Here is a 19,326-nt window from a genome sequence, read left to right as displayed (position 1 = left end):
ACACAGGGCCCGTCCCCACAGCACTGCCTTTGGTGGGGAGGGACAGGGTTGGTACGGGGACATCCCTGTCTCTGTCTGTGTCCTTGGCCTCTCCTGGCAGTGGTGTCCCGGTCCCTGTTCCCCAGTCCCCTCCTAGCTGAAGGGGTCCCCATCCCAGTGCCCTGCCATGGGTGTTCCTTTGCCCATGCGCACAATGGGTGTCTCCAGACTTGGTATCCCAGGCACAGCATGTCCCTCACCCCAAACTCTCAGTGCGTGCTCCATAGCTGGCAGGGAGTGTCCCCAAACCCCCTGTGTCGTGTCATGAGTGTCCCCAGCCAACAGTGGCTGTCCCCAGGGCTGGGTGTCCCTGTCCCCACAGTGTCACTGGGTGTCCCCAGCATTGGGTATCCCTGTGTTTCTCTCCAGCTGTGGGTGTCATTGTCCACACACACACTGTGGGTGTCCCTATACGCCTGTCTCCCGTCCCCCGTGAGTGTCACTGTCCTCTGAGCCTTATCATGGGAGTCCCCATGCCCACAGTGGGTGCCCTCATCCTCCCAGGGTGTCCCCTGTGGTCACCTCAGTGCCACTCGCAGTTGTATTTGCTGAAGGTCCCAGCAGAGCGGAGCCAGATCCATGTCCTCTTCCCATCCCAGGTGACTTGGGTGACCTGAAAGGTCTCGAATGGCGGGATCAGCACCTCTTCCTCTGTTGGATACTTGGAGAACTGACGGACGTCCACACCATGGCATGTCAGCACTAGGAATATCGTGTCTGACCCAAATCGCAGAGCAATTTCTTTACGCAGCGACGTCGATGTGAATTGGCCAAACCGGACCCACTGGCCTTGCTGTGCCTTGAAATGAACGTCACGCACACCCCGGAACACCTGGTGACACTGCCTGTTCTGAGCCTGCCTCAGTGTCACCAGGGCCTGGGTCAGCAGGAAATGCAGCGCTTTGAAGTGGAAATTGTTTCTGTATTCCTGGCGCGAGTGCCCGGCTGTACGCACGGCTGCGTTGAAGTCCTTATAAATGTCCTTCATTGAGTAGGCCATGAGAGCAATGGCCTGCCACTGGGACGCCAGAGGGGACACAGGAGAGCCCCGCTTGCGCCACTCGGCCTCAGCCTTCACCCAGGTCTTGGCAAAGAGAGGATTCTTCTGAAACTCAAATTTGTAGAGTGCTGGCAATGCCTTGGTCATGGCAGGGCCGCAGCCCCGGTACTGGTCATCGAAGGAGTCCTGGGCTATGTCCAGGGGCACCACCTTGATGGCCACCGTGGCCACGGTCATTGCCAGCAGTGCCAGGGTGTGAGCCAGGAGAGCCATTGCAGCGAATGGCCACTGAGAGCAGTGTGGGACACTGGGGAACAAAGAGGGACACACTGAGGGGACAGTGAGGTGGCACCGGGATACATGGGAAGGGTTCCTCTATGAGGGGCTGAGGGGGAAAACTGGGGTCAGCCTGGAGCAGGGCTAGAGGGGCAGCTCGGGCCAGAAGACACAAGGACACATCCTGGAATGCTGATCCCAGATCCTGGCGTTATGCCTGGAATCCCCAGGGTCCCTCAGAACCCCAGGACAACAATCCCACTCCCATGGTCCCATGTCCCCAACCACTGGTTTCCCCCTAATGACCCCCAGGAACTTGATCCAAGTTCTCAGGTAACTCCCTGTCCCCCCAGGAGTGACCTCCTGAATCCCATTCCTGTGACCCCTGCAGCGTTGTCCCTGTGCCCACTAGCCCCACAACCCCACTCCCAGTCCCGTGTCCCTTCCCCCCTAGTGTCACCCCAGACCCTCTGCAGTTCCCCAGCCCAAACCCTGGGAACAATCCCTGACATCCCCAGGGTCCCCTCAGTGCCCCACCAGACCCCAGTGCAAATCCCAGTTCTGTGTTTACCCTTCTGATGTCCCCCCAATGCTCCCCAGGAACTCATTCCTGCTCCCACACCTCTTTAGACCACTTGTGACCCCAGGGCCCTCAGGAACCTCACCCAAATTCCCAAAGCCACTCCCTCACCCACCCCAGTGTGTCCCTCAATGCTCTCCCACACCCCAGTCAAGCTCCCAGCCCCATGATCCTTTTGGTGTCACCCCAGGACCCCAACCCAAATCTGGAGATCCACCCTTGTCTCCCGCTGGAGCCCCCCATGGCCCCACGCTGCAACCCCAGTCCCATGTCCCTCCCTCAAGTGTCCCCAGTGTCCCCCAGCCCCTGATACCAAAATCAGCCAGAGTGAACTCCCTGATGGAACTGGAGGTATCAGAAAGATGGAATTCTTGATCAGCTTGGAACCACAGCAGATCTCTCCTGGTCCTGCAGCTCAGGGGGGACTTTGCCATGGGGTATTTATCCACCACAATTATAAATATTCATTACAATCAGCTTCTTATCTCGTACAGAAACCGCACTTTCTCAATAAATTATTTGCATGGCTCCACCTTTCTCTGGAAGTTCTATTATGGAACTGGAAGGTCATAAAAATGGGGTCTCTGAGGGCCATTTTCACTGACTGTCCCAATATCCCAGATGACCTCACCTGGAACATTTGCTTTTTGCAGGTGCTGCTCCTCCTGTGTTGCCAAAAACCCCTCACTGGAGTTCCTTTACCTGTTTCCCCATGGGCTCCAGCCATGTTCATCCTGAGTATCCACCCATTTTCATCCTGTTCATGCTTTTGCCGGTCTGTCTTTAAGCTCTATCCAGTGCCTTCAGGGAAAATGAAACTTTCTGTTTTATTTCTATCAACTGAGACTTCAGGTGACCTGTGCGGTGCTTTTCCAAACAACTCAATCAGCCACGACTGGCCCAGGTCAATGTGGGCTGTGGCAGCAACTGCTCTCCTCATCCAAGAGGCCGGGAAATCCAATTTGGGACAAAAGTTTGTGGTATATACTCTGCTCACCGCAACTGCAAGAAGGTGTGGAACAAGGGGCGGAGCTCGGTGTGTTACAAAGAGCTCTGGAATTGGCAGTGAGAGAAAGAGCAAACATTGGAACTCACTTGCCATCTGCTTTGAGCATTGCTCATGCCAACGGAGCCATTTGGAAAGAAAAAAGTCAAATACCAGCACAGGGACCTCAAATTAAATATAAAGAACAAATATAGTCCCTCCTTGATAACACCAAGCTGTGTGGAGAAGTGGCCGTACCACAATCCAGGGCACACCAGCTTGTGGATTGGCAAATCATTGTGGGTAAATAGATTTGCAATAAAGCTGCACAAGATGTTCCGCAACAAAGCATCCTGGTGTTAATTCCTGAGAAAGGAATTTCACCCCCATAGTTGAGGCCTGGATAGAGTTGGGCAGATTGAAAATTGGCTTCTTATCTAAAACCCACAATAAAGAGGGTGGTTGCTCTCAGTCGCCTCCACTTTTATCCTGCATATCCACACTTTTACATCCGTTTCTTGCTTTAGGCAGTCAGTCTTTAAACTCTACCCAGAGCCTTCAGGGGAACTGAAACTTCCTTTTCTTTCTTCTCTTTCGCCCCCTGTGACGGTGATTGCAGGGGTCCCAGGATGAGGGAAGAGACGAGGATCTGACTCCAAGTTTCGGAAGGCTTGATTTAGTATTTTATGAAATATATTATATTAAAACTATACTAAAAGAATAGAAGAAAGGATTTCACCAGAAGGCTAGCTGAGAGTAGAAAAAGCAGGAATCATAACAAAGGCTTGCGTCACGGACAGAGAGTTCAAGCCAGCTGACTGTGATTGGCCATTAATTAGAAACAACCAACATGGGCCAATCACAGATACACCTGTTGCATTCCACAGCAGCAGATAACCATTGGGTACATTTTGTTCCTGAGGCCTCTCAGCTTCTCAGGAGAAAAAATCCTAAGGTAAGGATTTTTCAGAAAACATCATGGCTACAGCCCCCCCTCAACACCCCAGTCCTGCTCCCACTCTCCCACTGTCCCACATGCCCAGAGTTCCCCCCAGCCCCTCTCCCAGCTGCTCACTGCCTTGCTGTCACACCTCAGATACCAACTGGTGTCCCCTATCATCCCTCTCGGCACCTTGAGCCTGTAGATGATCTCTTGGAGGAGTGGTTGGGAAGTCACCTGGGTGACTTCCCCGGCCTTGTTGGTGTGACAGGAGAACTTCTGGACCCCCCAAGAAGGGATCCCCCAACAACAGGAGATACCTGAGCCCATGTTGGTGTGGTAGCTCAGAAGTTCCATTTGCCAGTTATCATTGCCACCACTTTTAATGAAGAGATGCGACTGCCAGTGGGCTAATAAGCATTTATTGCTCAGATAAACATCAGTCATAGAGGCCATGGGAATTTAGAGGAGCAAGCAGTCAGCAATAGCACAAAGTAGTCACAAGTTCTTTGTTGCAAGACACTATTTAACTATCTAATCCAATGGACTGTTATTTTGCTTTTCTAACCTACCGCCTTTACTCACTTCCAATGCACTGCAGATGGTTTTACCCAATGGGCTTCTAACTCACGTGCACACCTTTGCTTCTATTATAACTCTTAAACTCTTCACTTACTCTATGCAATCACATTTCTGTACTATAGACCCTTCACCATCTTTGCCCAATACAGTTTCTTACTTACTTCAGGCATATTCTTACTCACAACTTGAGAAACATCAATTTAGGATTTTTCTACTTAATGTCTGTGTACTTTATTCTTACACCAATTCAAGCTCCTTTCAAGGCTGCAGATCAAACCCTTCTGAATGCGTGGAAGTTTCCATATTTCCATTTCCCATGGCCAGTAAACCCTAGGAGTGTTTCCTCTTGCAGTGATGCCTGGAGGTGATGGTTTTGAATGCAAAAGGTTCTTTTGAAAATGTATTGGGCATTGGTCTGTAACAGACCTGACAGTTTTGTCCTATGGGACACTGAGGATGTGAGGCCACAGATCAGTCCCGATCTCATGAATTCCCCAGAGCAGTGGCGCTTTTCTCCTTTATAAATTGCAGCAAAAGTTGGGGAGGGCCTGACCTGGTTATTGGGAGTTACCTCTCACCCATGCAGCCACCCATTTATTGTGGGTTTTAGATAAGAAGCCAATTTTCAATCTGCCCAACTCTATCCAGGCCTCAACTATGGGGGTGAAATTCCTTTCTCAGGAATTAACACCAGGATGCTTTGTTGCGGAACCTCTCGTGCAGCTTTATTGCAAGTGTATTAACCCACAATGATTTTTCAATCCGCAAGCTGGTGTGCCCTGGTTTGTAGTACGGCCACTTCTTTGGGCACCTTGCTGTTATCAAGGAGGGACAATAATTCTTGTTCATATTTAATCGGAGGTCCCTGTGCTGGTATTTGACTTTTTTCTTCCCATGTGCATCCATGGGCATGAGCAATGCTCAAAGCAGATGGCAAGTGAGTTCCAATGTTTGCTCTTTCTCTCACTGCCAATTCCAGAGCTCTTTGTAACACACCGAGCTCCGCCCCTTGTTCCACATCTTCTTGCAGTTGCGGTGAGCAGAGTATATACCACAAACTTTTGTCCCAAATTGGATTTCCTGGCCTCTTAGATGAGGAGAGCAGTTGCTGCCACAGCCCACATTGACCTGGGCCAGTCGTGCCTGATTGAGTTGTTTGGAAAAGCACCGCACAGGTCACCTGAAATCGCAGTTGAGAGAAATAAAACAGAAAGTTTCATTTTCCATGAAGGCACTGGATAGAGCTTAAAGACGGACTGGCAAAAGCATGAACAGGATGAAAATGGGTGGATACTCAGGATGAACATGGCTGGAGCCCATGGGGAAACAGGTAAAGGAACTCCAGTGAGGGGTTTTTGGCAACACAGGAGGAGCAGCACCTGCAAAAAGCAAATGTTCCAGGTGAGGTCATCTGGGATATTGGGGCAGTCAGTGAAAATGGCCCTCAGAGACCCCATTTTTATGACCTTCCAGTTCCATAATAGAACTTCCAGAAAAAGGTGGAGCCATGCAAATAATTTCTAGAGAAAGTGCTGTTTCTGTACGAGATAAGAAGCTGATTGTAATGAATATTTATAATTGTGGTGGATAAATACCCCATGGCAAAGTCTCCCCTGAGCTGCAGGACCAGGAGAGATCTGCTGTGGTTCCAAGCTGATTAAGAATTCCGTCTTTCTGATACCTCCAGTTCCATCAGGGAGTTCACTCCGGCTGATTTTGGTATCAGGGGCTGGGGGACACTGGGGACACTTGAGGGAGGACATGGGACTGGGGTTGCAGCGTGGGGCCATGGGGGGCTCCAGCGGGATGTTGTGGAGACAAGGGTGGATCCCCAGATTTGGGTTGGGGTCCTGGGGTGACACCAAAAGGATCATGGGGCTGGGAGCTTGACTGGGGTGTGGGAGAGCATTGAGGGACACACTGGGGTGGGTGAGGGAGTGGCTTTGGGAATTTGGGTGAGGTTCCTGAGGGCCCTGGGGTCACAAGTGGTCTAAAGAGGTGTGGGAGCAGGAATGAGTTCCTGGGGAGCATTGGGGGGACATCAGAAGGGTAAACACAGGACTGGGATTTGCACTGGGGTCTGGTGGGGCACTGAGGGGACCCTGGGGATTTCAGGGATTGTTCCCAGGGTTTGGGCTGGGGAACTGCAGAGGGTCTGGGGTGGCACTAGGGGGGAAGGGACATGGGACTGGGAGTGGGGTTGTGGGGCTAGTGGGCACAGGGACAACGCTGTAGGGGCACAGGAATGGGATTCAGGAGGTCACTCCTGGGGGGACAGGGAGTTACCTGAGATCTTGGATCAAGTTCCTGGGGGTCATTATGGGGAAACCAGTGGTTGGGGACATGGGACCATGGGAGTGGGATTGTTGTCCTGGGGGTCTGTGGGACCCTGGGGATTCCAGGCATAACGCCAGGATTTGGGATCAGCATTCCAGGATGTGTCCTTGCGTCTTCTGGCCCGAGCTGCCCCTCTAGCCCTGCTCCAGGCTGACCCCAGTTTTCCCCCTCAGCCCCTCATAGAGGAACCCTTCCCATGTAACCCCATGTACTCTTATTTTCCCTTCAGTGTATCGCTCTTTGTCCCCCAGTGTCTCACCTAACTCCTCGTGGCCTCTCCCCGCCATGGCCCTTCTGGCTCGCACCCTGGCACTGCTGGCAATGACCGTGGCCACGGTGGCCACCAAGGTGGTGCCCCTGGACATGGCCCAGGACTCCTTCGATGACCAGTACCGGGGCTGCGGCCCTGCCATGACCAAGGCGTTGCCAGCACTCTACAAATTTGAGTTTCAGAAGAATCCTCTCTTTGCCAAGACCTGGGTGAAGGCCGAGGCTGAGTGGCACAAGCGGGGCTCCCATGTGTCCCCTCTGGCGTCCCCAGCCCAGGCCGTGGCTGTCATGGCCTACACAACAAAGGACATTTACAAGGACTTCAACGCAGCCGTGCGTTCATCTGGACACTCCCGCCAGGAATACAGAAACAATTTCCACTTCAAAACGCTGCATTTCCTGCTGACCCAGGCCCTGGTGAAACTGAGGCAGGCTCAGAATGGGCAGTGTCGCCACGTGTTCCGGGGTGTGCATGATGTCCGGTTCCAGGCACAGCGTGGCCAGAGGGTCCGGTTTGGCCAATTCACATCGACGTCACTGAGCAAAGAGGTCGCCCAGAAATACGGAACAGACACCATATTTGAGGTTCAGACGTGCCACGGCGTGGACATCCAGGCTTTTTCCTTCTATCTGAGCAACCGAGAGGTGCTGATCCCGCCATTCGAAACCTTTGAGGTCACCAAAGTCACCCAGAATGGGAAGAGAGCATGGATCACTCTCCGCTCCACCGGGACCTACAGCAAACACAACTGCGCGTGGCTGTGAGGTGACGGCACAGGGGACAGCCTGGGGTGATGGGCACACACATAATAAGGCACAGGGGACAATGACATTGACTGGGGATGGGGGACAGAGACATTCACTCTGAGTGGGGGGACAAGGATGTCCCCAGCTGGGGAAAAGGACAGGGATACTCAGTGTTCTGGACACTCACTGTAGGTGTGGGGACAGCGACACCCAGTGCTGGGGATGCCAACGGTGGGCAGGGAACACCCATGCCAGGGCACTGGGAGGGGGGACACTCACTGAGAGTTTGCGGACAGGAACACCCCATGCTGGGGACACCAAATCTGGTGACTCTGATTGCGGGCCCATGACAGGGCACAGGGATGGAGATCCCCACATCTGGGAGGAGACGGGGACAGGGACACCACTGCCAGGGCAGAGACAGGGACAGGGACAGAGACAGGAAACCCCCTGTACTGATCCTGCCCCTCCACACCAAAGGCAGTGCTGTTGGGACAGGCCCTGTGTGCCGAATGCAGGTGGGCCAGGACCCTCCCTGGTACTCCCTCTCTGAACCCCGGTCACCCCCTGTCAACCCAACGGCACGCCCTGAACCCTGTCACCCCTAAGCCCACCATGATCCCTGGACATCCCTATCCCCTAACACCCCTATGACCTCCTTGATATCCTGTCACCTGTCACCTCACGGCCCCATATCGCCTGCCACCCCTAACTCCCCATTATGGCTGTCCCCACACCCTTCACTCCCCACATGATGCCCCTGGCATCCGTCTTTGTCCCCCAGGTGGGAGCATCCCCATGGAACCTTTCCACCTCAGAGGATGCCTCGAGGCCACCATGGTGCTGGCAGTGGCCACCAGGATCCTCTGAACCACGAGGCCACCAAGGTCACCAAGGTCACTGAGGTCACTGTGGTCACTTTGGCAACCATGGCTACCATGATCATCAAGACTCCCTCAGCCACTAGTTTAACAGAGCCACCTGGACCAGTGTGGCCGCCAAGGCCATTGTGCAAAGCCATTTTAATAAATAATTCCATCAAAACTATTCTATTAAATAAATCTGTCACAGCCAGCAAAATGTCACAATTCTGAAGCAGGGCTCAAGGTCACTCCCCAGAATTACACTCGTGGGAACGTCTCTTTCGCTCAACCTCCTCTCTTGGGGAGCATCCCCATCCAGGGGCATGAACCTCACACACATTTTATTCCAAGCAGGAATAGGGGAGAGGAATCTCTGTCTGAGAGGAGACTGGACATTCCCAGGGTCAGATGATGGATGGCCAGGCCCATCTCTGGTGCTGCACTCTCAGTTGTCAGTTCGGGGTTGGTGATTTGGGCTGGTTTTAGCCCAATTCAGCACCAAAATCACCCCTCTCAATGCACCCCCAATGGCCACAAATGGGGCATTGTCCCTTGGGCTCGTTCCAGGCAAAGCATCCTGCCGTATCCTCAGCTCAGGCAACCTTAAAGGCCGGAGATTGGGAGGTTCAAGAGGGCAAGGGCAGGTCTTGCCCCTGGGGAGGGACAGTCCCCAGTCCCCAGTCCAGGCTGGGTGGGACCTACTGGAGCAGCTGTGGAGAAGGACCTGGGGGTGCTGGCGGGTGACCAGTGGAGCTGGCCATGTGGCCTGGGGCCTGGAGGGATCCAGGAGGCATCAGGAAGAGCAGGGCCAGAAGGTCAGGGAGTGTTCCTGCCCCTGTCTTTCCCAGGGAGGCACATCAGGAATGCCATGTCCAGTTATGCCAAGTGCAGTGTCCAGTCCTGGGCTGCTCTGGTTTCCAATCCAGGTCTCAGGGATGATGCTGCCTGAGCTGGGAGGTTGGGCCAGGTGCCCACTCTGGGTCCTTCCAGCCTGACCCATGCTGGGATTTGGGGACTCTGGCAGTTGTGGTTTGGGAATTGTCCACCGGAGGGCAGCAGCGTGCGCAGGAAATCAGCGTCACTGCGCATGCGCCGCCCCCAGCTGCAGTTCCGGGTGCCAACAGCAGGCGGCAGCACGAGCTGCTGGCGCTGCCGAGCGCCCGCCCCGCCCCATCCCGGCCCCGGGGGCTCTGCAATGGTTTGGGATGGAGCGACCTTAAAGCCCGTCCGGTGCCAGCCCTGCCATGGGCAGGGACACCTTCCCCTGGGCCGGGCTGCTCCAGGCCTTGCCCAGCTTGGCCTTGGACATGGCCAGGAGTGGGGCAGCCACAGCTTTGTTATAGATGGGTAATATGATGATTGGCTCTCACAATTAAGGGATGAATATTGTGTGTACGTAAAGAGAAGTTTTGTCAATTTATGGGTATGTTTGTTTTTCGGACACCCTCTGTTCTCCTCTTAGTCTCCTTTGCCCCCTCTGTATTGTTGCCACCAGAAGGCCCTGGTTGTCCAGGCTGTCAGGGACATGTGGAGGGAGGGCGTGTACCTGTGCCCCTTGTATCAGGCAGTTGGGTAAGGGCAAAGCCTACTGCTGGGGAGGCATGGCACACCTCACCTCACCTCCAATCAGACTGCAGGAAGGTCTCCACCAATGGACAGCAAGGAAGAGTCTGCTGGAAGACTTTGAATGGGGCCAGGGATCTAGAAGGAAAATTTTTGAATATGTATGACTACTTATGGATATGTATTTGCTGATGCAACACCAGGGGTAATAAAGGCACTGTGTTCCCCCCAGTGTTGTCCCTGTACCCAACAGCCCCACCACCCCACTCCCAGTCCTTTCCCCCCCTAGTGCCCCCCAGCCCAAACCCTGGGAACAATTCCTGACCTCTCCAGTGTCCCCTCAGTGCCCCACCAGCCACCCTCCCCATCCCAGTCCTGTTTTTACCATTCCATTGTCCCCACCAGGCTCCCCATAAACTCAAGCCTGCTCCCAGTCCTCTGCAACCTTCTTGTAACCCCAGGTCTCTCTGGGATTCCACCCAAATGCCTGAAGCTGCTCCCTCACCATCCTCAGTGTCCCCCAGCTCCCACTCCCCGACCCAAGTCCCAAACCGAGTCCCATTTCCCATGTCATGTCACCCCTGGACCCCAACCCAAATCCAGAGGTCACCCCCTGCCCCTGCAATGTCCCCCTGGAGCCCCCATGGCCCCACTCCACAATCACAGTCCCATGTCCTCCCACAAGTGTCCCCAGTGTCCCCCAGCCCCTGGTCATGAAATTGGCCAGAGTGAACTCCCTGATGGAACTGGAGGTAGCAGAAAGCCGGAATTCTTTATCAGCTCGGAATCACAGCAGATCTCTCCTGGTCCTGCACATCAGGGGGGATTTTGCCATGGGGTATTTATCCACCACAATTATAAATATTCATTAGAAGGGGCTTCTTAGCTAATGCAGATTCATCAGTTTCTCTGGAAATAATTTGCATGGTTCTGCCTCTTTCTGGAAGTCCTTATATGGTACTGGAGGGTCATCCAAAGGAGTTTCTGGGTGTGGTTTTCACTGATTGCCCCAATATGCCAGATGACCTTTCCTGCAACTTCTGCTTTTTCCAGTCACTGCTCCTTCTGTGCTCCAGAACTTGCAAAAGACCCTCACTGGAGTTTCTTTATCTGTTTCTTCATGGATTCCATCCATGTTCATCCTGACTATTCACACTTCTACCACCGTTCCTTGTTTTGGCCCATTCATCTATAAGCTCTGTCTAGCACTATTGAGGAATCTGAAATTTTCTTTCTCTGATTGCTCACAGCCCAGATCCCCAGTCCCACTCCCACAGGCCCATGCAAACGTAGGAACTCACTTGCCATCTGCTTTGAGCATTGCTCGTGCCCATGGAGCCATATGGAGAGATAGAAGTCAATTAACAGCACAGAGATCTCCAATAAAATATGAACAAGAATTAATGCCCCTCCTCGATACTACCCAGCTGCCCAGAGAAGTGGCTGTACTATAGTGCAGGGCACACCAGCTTGGGGATTGACAAATCCCTGTGCGTAAATAGACTTGTACTAAAGCTGCACGAGAGGTTGTGCAACAAAGCATGCTGGTGTTAATTCCTGAGAATGGAATTTCACCCCCAGGAGGTGAGGCCTGGATAGAGTTGGGCAGATTGAAAATTGGCTGCTTATCTAAAAGCCCACAATAAATGGGTGGCTGAGTGGGTGAGAGGAAACTCCCAAAAACCAGGTCAGGCCCTCCCCAGCGGATGCTGCAATTTGTAAAGGAGAAAAGCACCAGCAAAGCTCTGGGGAATTCATGAGATGGGGACTTCTCTGTGGCCTCAGATCCTCAGTGTCCTTAGGACAAAACTGTCAGGTCTGTTACGGAGAAATGCCGGATATGTTTTGAAAAGAACCCTTTGAATTCAAAACCATCACCTCCAGGTGTCACTGGAAGTGGAACACTCCTGGGGAGTACTGGCAAATGGCTTTTCTGAGCTACCACGCCAACATAGGCTCAGGTATCTCCTGGTGTTGGTGGATCCCTTCTTGGGGGTCCAGAACTTCTCCTGCCAAACCAGCAAGGCCAGGGAAATCATCCAGGCACTCCCCCAAGAGATCATCCCCAGGCTCAAGGTGCCTACAGGGATGTGATCTGATAGGGGACTCTATTTGGTATCTGAGGTGTGACAGCAACTCAGTGAGCTGTGATGAGGGGGACTGGGGGGGACTGGGGGACCATGGGACTGGGATTGAGGTCATTGTGGGTGTGCAATAAGAGAGAGAATAGAAAGTTTCAGATCCCATAAAGATGTAGGACTGAGCTTAAAATGAATGGGCAAAAGCAAGGAAAGGGGGTAGAAGTGTGGATATCAGGATGAACGTGGATAGAATCCATGAAGAAACAGATAAAGAAACTCCAGTGAGGGTCTTTTGCAAGTTCTGGAGCACAGAAGGAGCAGTGACTGGAAAAAGCAGAAGTTGCAGGAAAGGTCATCTGGCATATTGGGGCAATCAGTGAAAACCACACCCAGAAACCCCTTTGGATGACCCTCCAGTACCATATAAGGACTTCCAGAAAGAGGCAGAACCATGCAAATTATTTCCAGAGAAACTGATGAATCTGCATTAGCTAAGAAGCCCCTTCTAATGAATATTTATGATTATGATGGATAAATACCCCATGGCAAAGTCCCCCTGAGCTGCAGGACCAGGAGAGATCTGCTGTGATTCCGAGCTGATAAAGAATTCCGGCTTTCTGCTACCTCCAGTTCCATCAGGGAGTTCACTCCAGGCAATTTCGGTATCAGGGACTGGGGGGACAATGGGGTCATTTTAGAGGGGGACACAGGACTGAGTGGTGGAGTGGGGCCATGGGGGGGTCCAGCAGGACACTGCAGGGGCAGGGGATGACCCCCAGATTTGGGTTGGAGATCTGGGGTGACTCTGAAAGGGTCATGGGACTGGGAGTAGAACTCGGGTTTGGGAGTGGGCCGAGGAGGACAGTAGGGGTCAGGGACTGGCTTTAGGGATTTATTTGAGGTTTGTAATCAGTCCAGAGTCACAAGAAGGTTGCAGAGGATTGTGAGCAGGCTTGAGTTTTTGGTGAGCGCTGGGGGGACAATGGAAGGGAAACACTGGACTGGCATTGGGAGGGGGGCTGGTGGGGCACTGAGGGGACACTGGGGAGGTCAGGGATTGTCCCCAAGGTTTGGGCTGGGGAACTGCAGAGGGGCTGGGGTGACACTAGGGGGGAAGGGACACAGGGCTGGGAGCGGGGTTGTGGGGCTTGTGGGCACAGGAATGACACGGGAGGGGACACAGCAGTGGGATCCAGGGCGGCCATTGTGGGATTATGATCATGGAGGGCACAGCTGGGTGGAGAGGTAGTGACCCCAGAATTTGAATCATGGTCCTGGGGGACTGGGAGGCTGCTAATGGTTGATGATATGAGACCATGGGTGTGAGATTGTTGCTCTGAGGGTCTGAGGGACACTGGGGAGTCCTGGAATGACCCCAGGTTTTCAGATCAACATTCCAGGCTGTTTCCAAGGGTCTTCCAACCAGAGCTACTCCCCATCCCCTTGGCTGACACCCCCCCGCCCCACCTCAGCCCCTCACAGAGGGACCCTTCCTATGTACCCTTGTGTGCCCTCATTGTCCCCTCAGCGTGTCCCTCTTTGTCCCCCAGTGTCCCACACCGGTCCCGGTGACTTCTGCCTGCCATGGCCTTCCTGGCTCACACCCTGCCACTGCTGGCAATGACCATGGCAACTGCCATTGCCATCAAGGTGGTGCCCTTGGACATGGCCCGGGACTCCTTCGATGACCAGTACCGGGGCTGCGGCCCTGCCATGATCACGGCTCTGCCGTCCCTCTACGGCTTCGAGTACCAGAGGAATCCTCACTTTGCCAGGGGCTGGTATCATGCGGACGCTGAATGGCGCAAGCGGGGCTCTCCCGTGTCCCCTCTGGCGTCCCCAGGGCAGGCCGTGGCTGTCATGGCCTACACAATGAAGTACCTATACAAGGAGTTCAACATGGCCGTGCGCACAGCCGGGCAGTCCAGCCAGGAATACCGGAACAACTTCCACTTCAAAACGCTGCATTTCCTGCTGACCGATGCCCTGGGGACGCTGAGGCACGCTCAGAAGGGGAAGTGTCACCATGTGTACCGGGGCGTGCGGGGCGTTCATTTCAAGACACGGCATGGGCAGAGGGTCCGGTTTGGTCAATTCACATCCACGTCGCTGAGCAAAGAGGTCGCCCAGAAGTATGGAACAGACACCATATTTGAGGTTCACACATGCCATGGCGTGGACATCCAGGCTTTTTCCTACGATCCTGGCAACCGTGAGGTGCTGATCCCACCCTTTGAGACCTTTAAGATCACCAAAATCACCCGGGATGGGCAGAAGACAAAGATCAGTCTCCGCTCCACTGGGACCTTCAGCAAACACAACTGCGCGTGGCTGTGAGGTGACAACAGAGAGGAATGCCTGGGGTGATGGGGACACCCACTGTGGACCTGGGGACACCAAAGATATGGCTCAGGGGGCAATGATACTCACTGGGCATGGGGGACAAGGACACCAATTGTGTGTGTGGGGAGAAGGACACCCAGTGCTGGTGATACCAAATTTGGGGGCACCCATTGTGGGCAAGAGGGAAAGAACATCCATGTCAGGGCACAGGATGGGGATTCCCACTTCTGGGAGTGGACAGGGACAGGAACACCCCTGCCAGGGGAGGGCGGAGACTGGGCCCTGCCTGTACTGACCCTGTCCCTCTCCGCTAAAGCAGTGCTGTTGGGATGGGCCCCATGTCCTGGACGTAGGTGGGCCACAACCCCCCATGGCACTCCCTGAAGCCCTGTCACCCCCTGTCACCCTCCATGGCACCCCCTGACTCCCTCTGACCCCTGTCATCCCTAAGCCCACCATGACCCCACTGACATACCTAGCCCCTCCACCCCCCATGCCGCCCCACCCACGACATCCTGTCACCTGGCACCTCATGGCCTCCATCTCTCCTGCCACCCCTAACCGTCCATTATGGTCATTCCCAACCCCCGCACTCCTACATGGCCTCTCATTATGCCCCTTTTTGTCCCCTAGGCAGGACAATCCCCAGGGCCCCTTTCCACCGCAGAGGACTCCTCTTGGCCACCACAGCCCTCGCAGTGGCCACCAGAATTCTCTGGACCGCAAGGTCACCAAGGACACCATGGTCATTGTGGTTGCTGTGGCATCCGTGGCCACCATGATCATCAAGACTCCCTGAGCCACAAGACTACCACAGCCACTGTGACCACTGTGCCCACCAAGGTCATTGAGAAAAGCATTCCTATTAAAAAATTCTATCAAAACAATTCCATGAAACAATTTGTTTAAAACAATTCCATTAAATAAATCTGACACAGCCAGCCAAAAGTGACAATTTCTTAAGCAGGGATCAATGCCACTCCCACGAACAACACCCCTGGGAACGTCTCTTTCTTGAGGAGGATCCTTGAGGAGCATCCCCTTCCCGAGGGAGGAACCTCACACACATTTCATTTTAGCTGGAATAGAGGAGAGGAATCTCTGTCTGAGAGGGGACTCGACGTTCCCAGGGTCAGCTGATGGATGGCCAGGCCCAGCTCTGGTGCTTCATTCTCAGTTCTCCATTCGGGGTTGGTGATTTCAGCTGCTTTTAGCCCAATTCAGCACCAAAAGCAGCAGCAGACCCCTCTCAATTCTGTCCCAATGGCCACAAATGGGCCATTGTCTCTTGGGCACATTTCAGGCAGAGCATCCTGCCACATCCTGCACTTCAGGGGGACCTTAAAGGCTGGAACCTGGGAGGTTCAAGAGGGCAAGGGCAGGTCCTGTCCCTGGGGAGGAACAGTTCCCAGTGTCAGTCCCAGATGGGGGCAACCTGCTGGAGAAGTACTGGAGAAGGACGAGGGGGTGTTGGTAGGTGACCAGTGAAGCTGGCTTTGTGTCCTGGGGCCAGGAGGGATCTAGGGGGCATCAAGAGGTGCAGGACAAGGAGGTCAGGAAGTGATCATGCCCCTCTGCCCTGCCCAGGGAGGCACATCAGGACTGCTGGGTCCAGCTATGTCTAGTGCTATGTTCAGTTCTGCCCAGTGCCATATCCATTGATGGGCTGTTCTGGACCCAATCCTGTGCTCAGGGATGTCATTGCCTGAGCTGAGAGGTTGGGCCAGGTGCCCACTCTGGGTCCTTCCAGCCTGACCCATGCTGGGATTTGGGGATTCTGGCAGTTGCAGTTTGGGAATTGTCCACCGGAGGGCAGCAGTGAGTGCAAGAAATCAATGGCGCCGCCCCCAGCTGCAGTTCCGGGTGCCAACAGCAGGCGGCAGCACGAGCTGCTGGCGCTGCCAAACACCTGCCCCGCCCCATCCCGGCCCCGGGGGCTCTGCAATGGTTTGGGAAGGAGCGACCTTAAAGCCCGTCCGGTGCCAGCCCTGCCATGGGCAGGGACATCGTCCCCTGGGCCGGGTTGCTCCAGGCCTGGCCCAGTCTGGCTTTGAACCGTTCCAGGTGTGTGGCAGCCACAGCTTTGGTATAGATGGGTAATATTATGATTGGCTCTCACAAATCAGGGATGAATATTGGTTGCATGTAAAGAGAAGTTTTGTTGATGCATGATTATGTTTTTGTGGTTTGGTTTTTGGACACTCTCTGTTTTCCCATTGTCCTAGGGTGAGGTTATGATGCTTGTATCCCCAGTCGTGTGTTCTGTTTATGCTCGATATTATATTCTGTGCCCTCAAGACTGGCTTAGAGTGAAGGCGGGGAGAAGAAGAGGCACAGAGTTTTGTTATCAGGAACTGGACTCCTCCTCCACATTCTGCTGGCACACTGTTGATGTCTATGCATGGACGGGGCAGAATACCATGCTCCTTTTGCTTTGTTGGTTGGTTAGTCAGTTAGTTTAGCTAGCTGAGGCAGTCTGAGTTTTCCCTGGACTTTTTTTCTTTCCCTTTTCTTGGAACCATTCAAACCTGCTCCAGACTGAGACCCAGGGAAACACTGAGAGCTGGCACTTTGTAGCCTGACGGAGCCTATTCCGCAACTTTTCCCAGCACCGAAGGGACTTATAACAGAGTGACCACCCACTGAATTTGTCATCTCTTCAGAGCAGTGAATGAGTGTTGTCATCTGGTATTCTTCATTTTGTGCGCTGGGGAGTGCTTGGCCTGTTAAATAAACAGGTTCTTTCCACTTCTGTCCAAGGAAGTTCTTTCCTGAACCAGCTGGGGGGAGGAGTCATGTAGGTTTAATTTCTGGAGAGGCCCATTTTGGAGGTTTTCTCCCAAATTTGCCCTAAACCAGGACACTCATAGTCTCCTTTTCCCCCCTCTGTATTCTTGCCACCAGATGGCCCTGGTTGTCCGGGCTGTCAGGGACATGGGCTTGTATTTGTGCCCTTTGCATGGGGCAGCTGGGAATGGGAGAAACTGTGCAGGGGAGGCGTGGCATGACAATGCCTCACCCCCAATCAGAGTGCAGGAAAGTCTCCATCAATGGACAGCAAGGAAGGGTCAGCTGAAAGACTTCGGAAGGGGCCAGGGATATAGAAGGAAAATTTTTGTATATGTATGACTGCTTATGGATATGTATTTGCTGATGCAACAGCAGGGGTATAAAAGGCAGAGCCGCCATTTTGTGGATGAGACTGGCTGCAGCTAAGCACACCGCTTAGGATTCATGTGGAACAACATTTTTTCTATCTACCTTTTGAGCAGAAAAATTCACCTTGCCAGAGGTTTACTTGCAGAAAGGAGACAGAAGAGTCCTGTAATTTTATACATCAACAAAGGAAGAGGCTGTGGGGAATTTCCTCATGGAGTGTCTCAAGTTGCTGGATGATGCAGCCTCCTTTTTACCCCAATTTCCCAGCCATATCTCCTACTCATTTCCCCACTGGCCGAGGTATTCGGAAGGTGCAGACTTCCCAATCCAGCCACTGCATATCCCCCTTGCTACACATCCCACCCTTCTGTAACTCAGACACATGACCATTAAAATGAGCATTAACTCCACCCTGTGTGGGGAAATTAAAATTCTTCAGCCTGCTAAGTCTTTCCTCGTCTTCTTCTTGAAGTTCAGGAATTTGGCAGGACCTTGTCTGAGCAGCAGTCCATGTCAGTGAGGAATATTTTCTGAAACTGATTGTTTTTCCAGTCACTTCCACATTTAAAAATCCCTGGCCCAATCTACCACAAGATCCACACAATCTCTTTGTGAAGAAACATTCCTCTTATTCCTTTCAGGGCTGAATAAATTGTGGAGCAGAAATAGAGTTTGGTTTGGTTAAATCCTGAATATGTGGGAAAGCTCAAAGTTTAGTCAAGAATGCAAATGAATGAATTTCTAAAGAAGTAAAGGCCAGTCATGGAGATGTTGGTGGAGAGAGGGGGTAGGGAAGATTATTGTTTTTCCTCTTCTCTTCCTCTACTCTTCTCCCTTTTTTCCCTTTTCCTCCAGGGAAAATGGCACTGGTGGCCTTGGTGACCACATTTTCTGGGAGTCATGGTGGTCATGGTGACCATGGTGCATGGTGACTGTGAGAAACGACCTCTCACTTTAAATTTTTAAAGGTTTATTAAACCCCAACAAACACAATAAAGGGACTGAATAAGGAAAATAGGCAGCACTAGGACCATGGCCGACTGCCAGTGGCTCATCCACAAAATGGCAGCTTCAGCTTTTATACCCCCAGTGTTGCATCAGCCAAACCTGGCTCTCTAAAAGCCTGTCAACCAACCATCCACTGGTGGAGACCTTCTTGTAACTTGACTGGAGGTGAGGTGAGGTGAGTTGAGGTGAGGTGAGGTGAGGTGAGGTGAGGTGAAGCAAGGCATGCCACGCCTCCCCAGCAACAGGTTTTCCCCATTCCCAATTACCCAATGTCTGGCCTCCACATATCCCTGACAACCCTGACAACCTGGGCCATCCGGTGGGAACAACATTGAGGGGGGGGGAAAGGGGACAGTGGAGAGAACAAAGGGTGTCCAAAAATCAAACGATAATCACATTACTGTCAATCAACAAAACTTCTCTTATCATACACACAATACTCACTCTTTAATTGAGAGAGTCAATTATCATATTACTCATCTAGAACCAAGCTGTGGATACCCCACTCCTGGAAGGGTTCAAGGCCAAGCAGGGCAGGGCCTGGAGCAGCCTG

The 19,326-nt window shown here is 53.0% G+C and overlaps 3 protein-coding genes across 3 annotated transcripts; 2 read left to right on the top strand and 1 right to left on the bottom strand.

Annotated features, from left to right (window-relative positions):
- Positions 1 to 562: 562 nt before the first annotated feature.
- Positions 563 to 1,312, bottom strand: LOC136570895 (NAD(P)(+)--arginine ADP-ribosyltransferase 2-like). Its single transcript, XM_066571302.1, has one exon. It carries the CDS (start codon positions 1,310 to 1,312, stop codon positions 563 to 565), a length of 750 nt encoding a protein of 249 aa, XP_066427399.1.
- Positions 1,313 to 7,024: 5,712 nt separating this feature from the next.
- Positions 7,025 to 8,626, top strand: LOC136570894 (NAD(P)(+)--arginine ADP-ribosyltransferase 2-like). Its single transcript, XM_066571300.1, has 3 exons — positions 7,025 to 7,770; positions 8,275 to 8,294; positions 8,541 to 8,626. Exons 1-3 carry the CDS (start codon positions 7,025 to 7,027, stop codon positions 8,624 to 8,626), a joined length of 852 nt encoding a protein of 283 aa, XP_066427397.1.
- A 4,219-nt stretch (positions 8,627 to 12,845) lies between these two features.
- LOC136570920 (NAD(P)(+)--arginine ADP-ribosyltransferase 2-like) lies at positions 12,846 to 15,519 on the top strand. The gene is made up of 3 exons (XM_066571333.1): positions 12,846 to 12,925; positions 13,814 to 14,601; positions 15,240 to 15,519. Exon 2 carries the CDS (start codon positions 13,848 to 13,850, stop codon positions 14,598 to 14,600), a length of 753 nt encoding a protein of 250 aa, XP_066427430.1. The 5' UTR covers positions 12,846 to 12,925; positions 13,814 to 13,847; the 3' UTR covers position 14,601; positions 15,240 to 15,519.
- Positions 15,520 to 19,326: the final 3,807 nt, after the last annotated feature.

Source organism: Molothrus aeneus, unplaced genomic scaffold (genome assembly GCF_037042795.1).
Source record: "Molothrus aeneus isolate 106 unplaced genomic scaffold, BPBGC_Maene_1.0 scaffold_43, whole genome shotgun sequence".
NCBI lineage: Eukaryota > Metazoa > Chordata > Aves > Passeriformes > Icteridae > Molothrus > Molothrus aeneus.
The sequence above is the reverse complement of the archived record's forward strand: the minus strand, read 5'-3'. Positions and strand labels throughout refer to the sequence as shown.

Coding starts and splice junctions, on each gene's coding strand:
- LOC136570895 (XM_066571302.1), bottom strand. CDS start 1,312: ATGGCTCTCCTGGCTCACACCCTGGCACTGCTGGCAATGACCGTGGCC.
- LOC136570894 (XM_066571300.1), top strand. CDS start 7,025: ATGGCCCTTCTGGCTCGCACCCTGGCACTGCTGGCAATGACCGTGGCC. Junction 7,771..8,274: donor AAACACAACTGCGCGTGGCT/GTGAGGTGACGG, acceptor TGCCGAATGCAG/GTGGGCCAGGACCCTCCCTG. Junction 8,295..8,540: donor GTGGGCCAGGACCCTCCCTG/GTACTCCCTCTC, acceptor TTTGTCCCCCAG/GTGGGAGCATCCCCATGGAA.
- LOC136570920 (XM_066571333.1), top strand. CDS start 13,848: ATGGCCTTCCTGGCTCACACCCTGCCACTGCTGGCAATGACCATGGCA.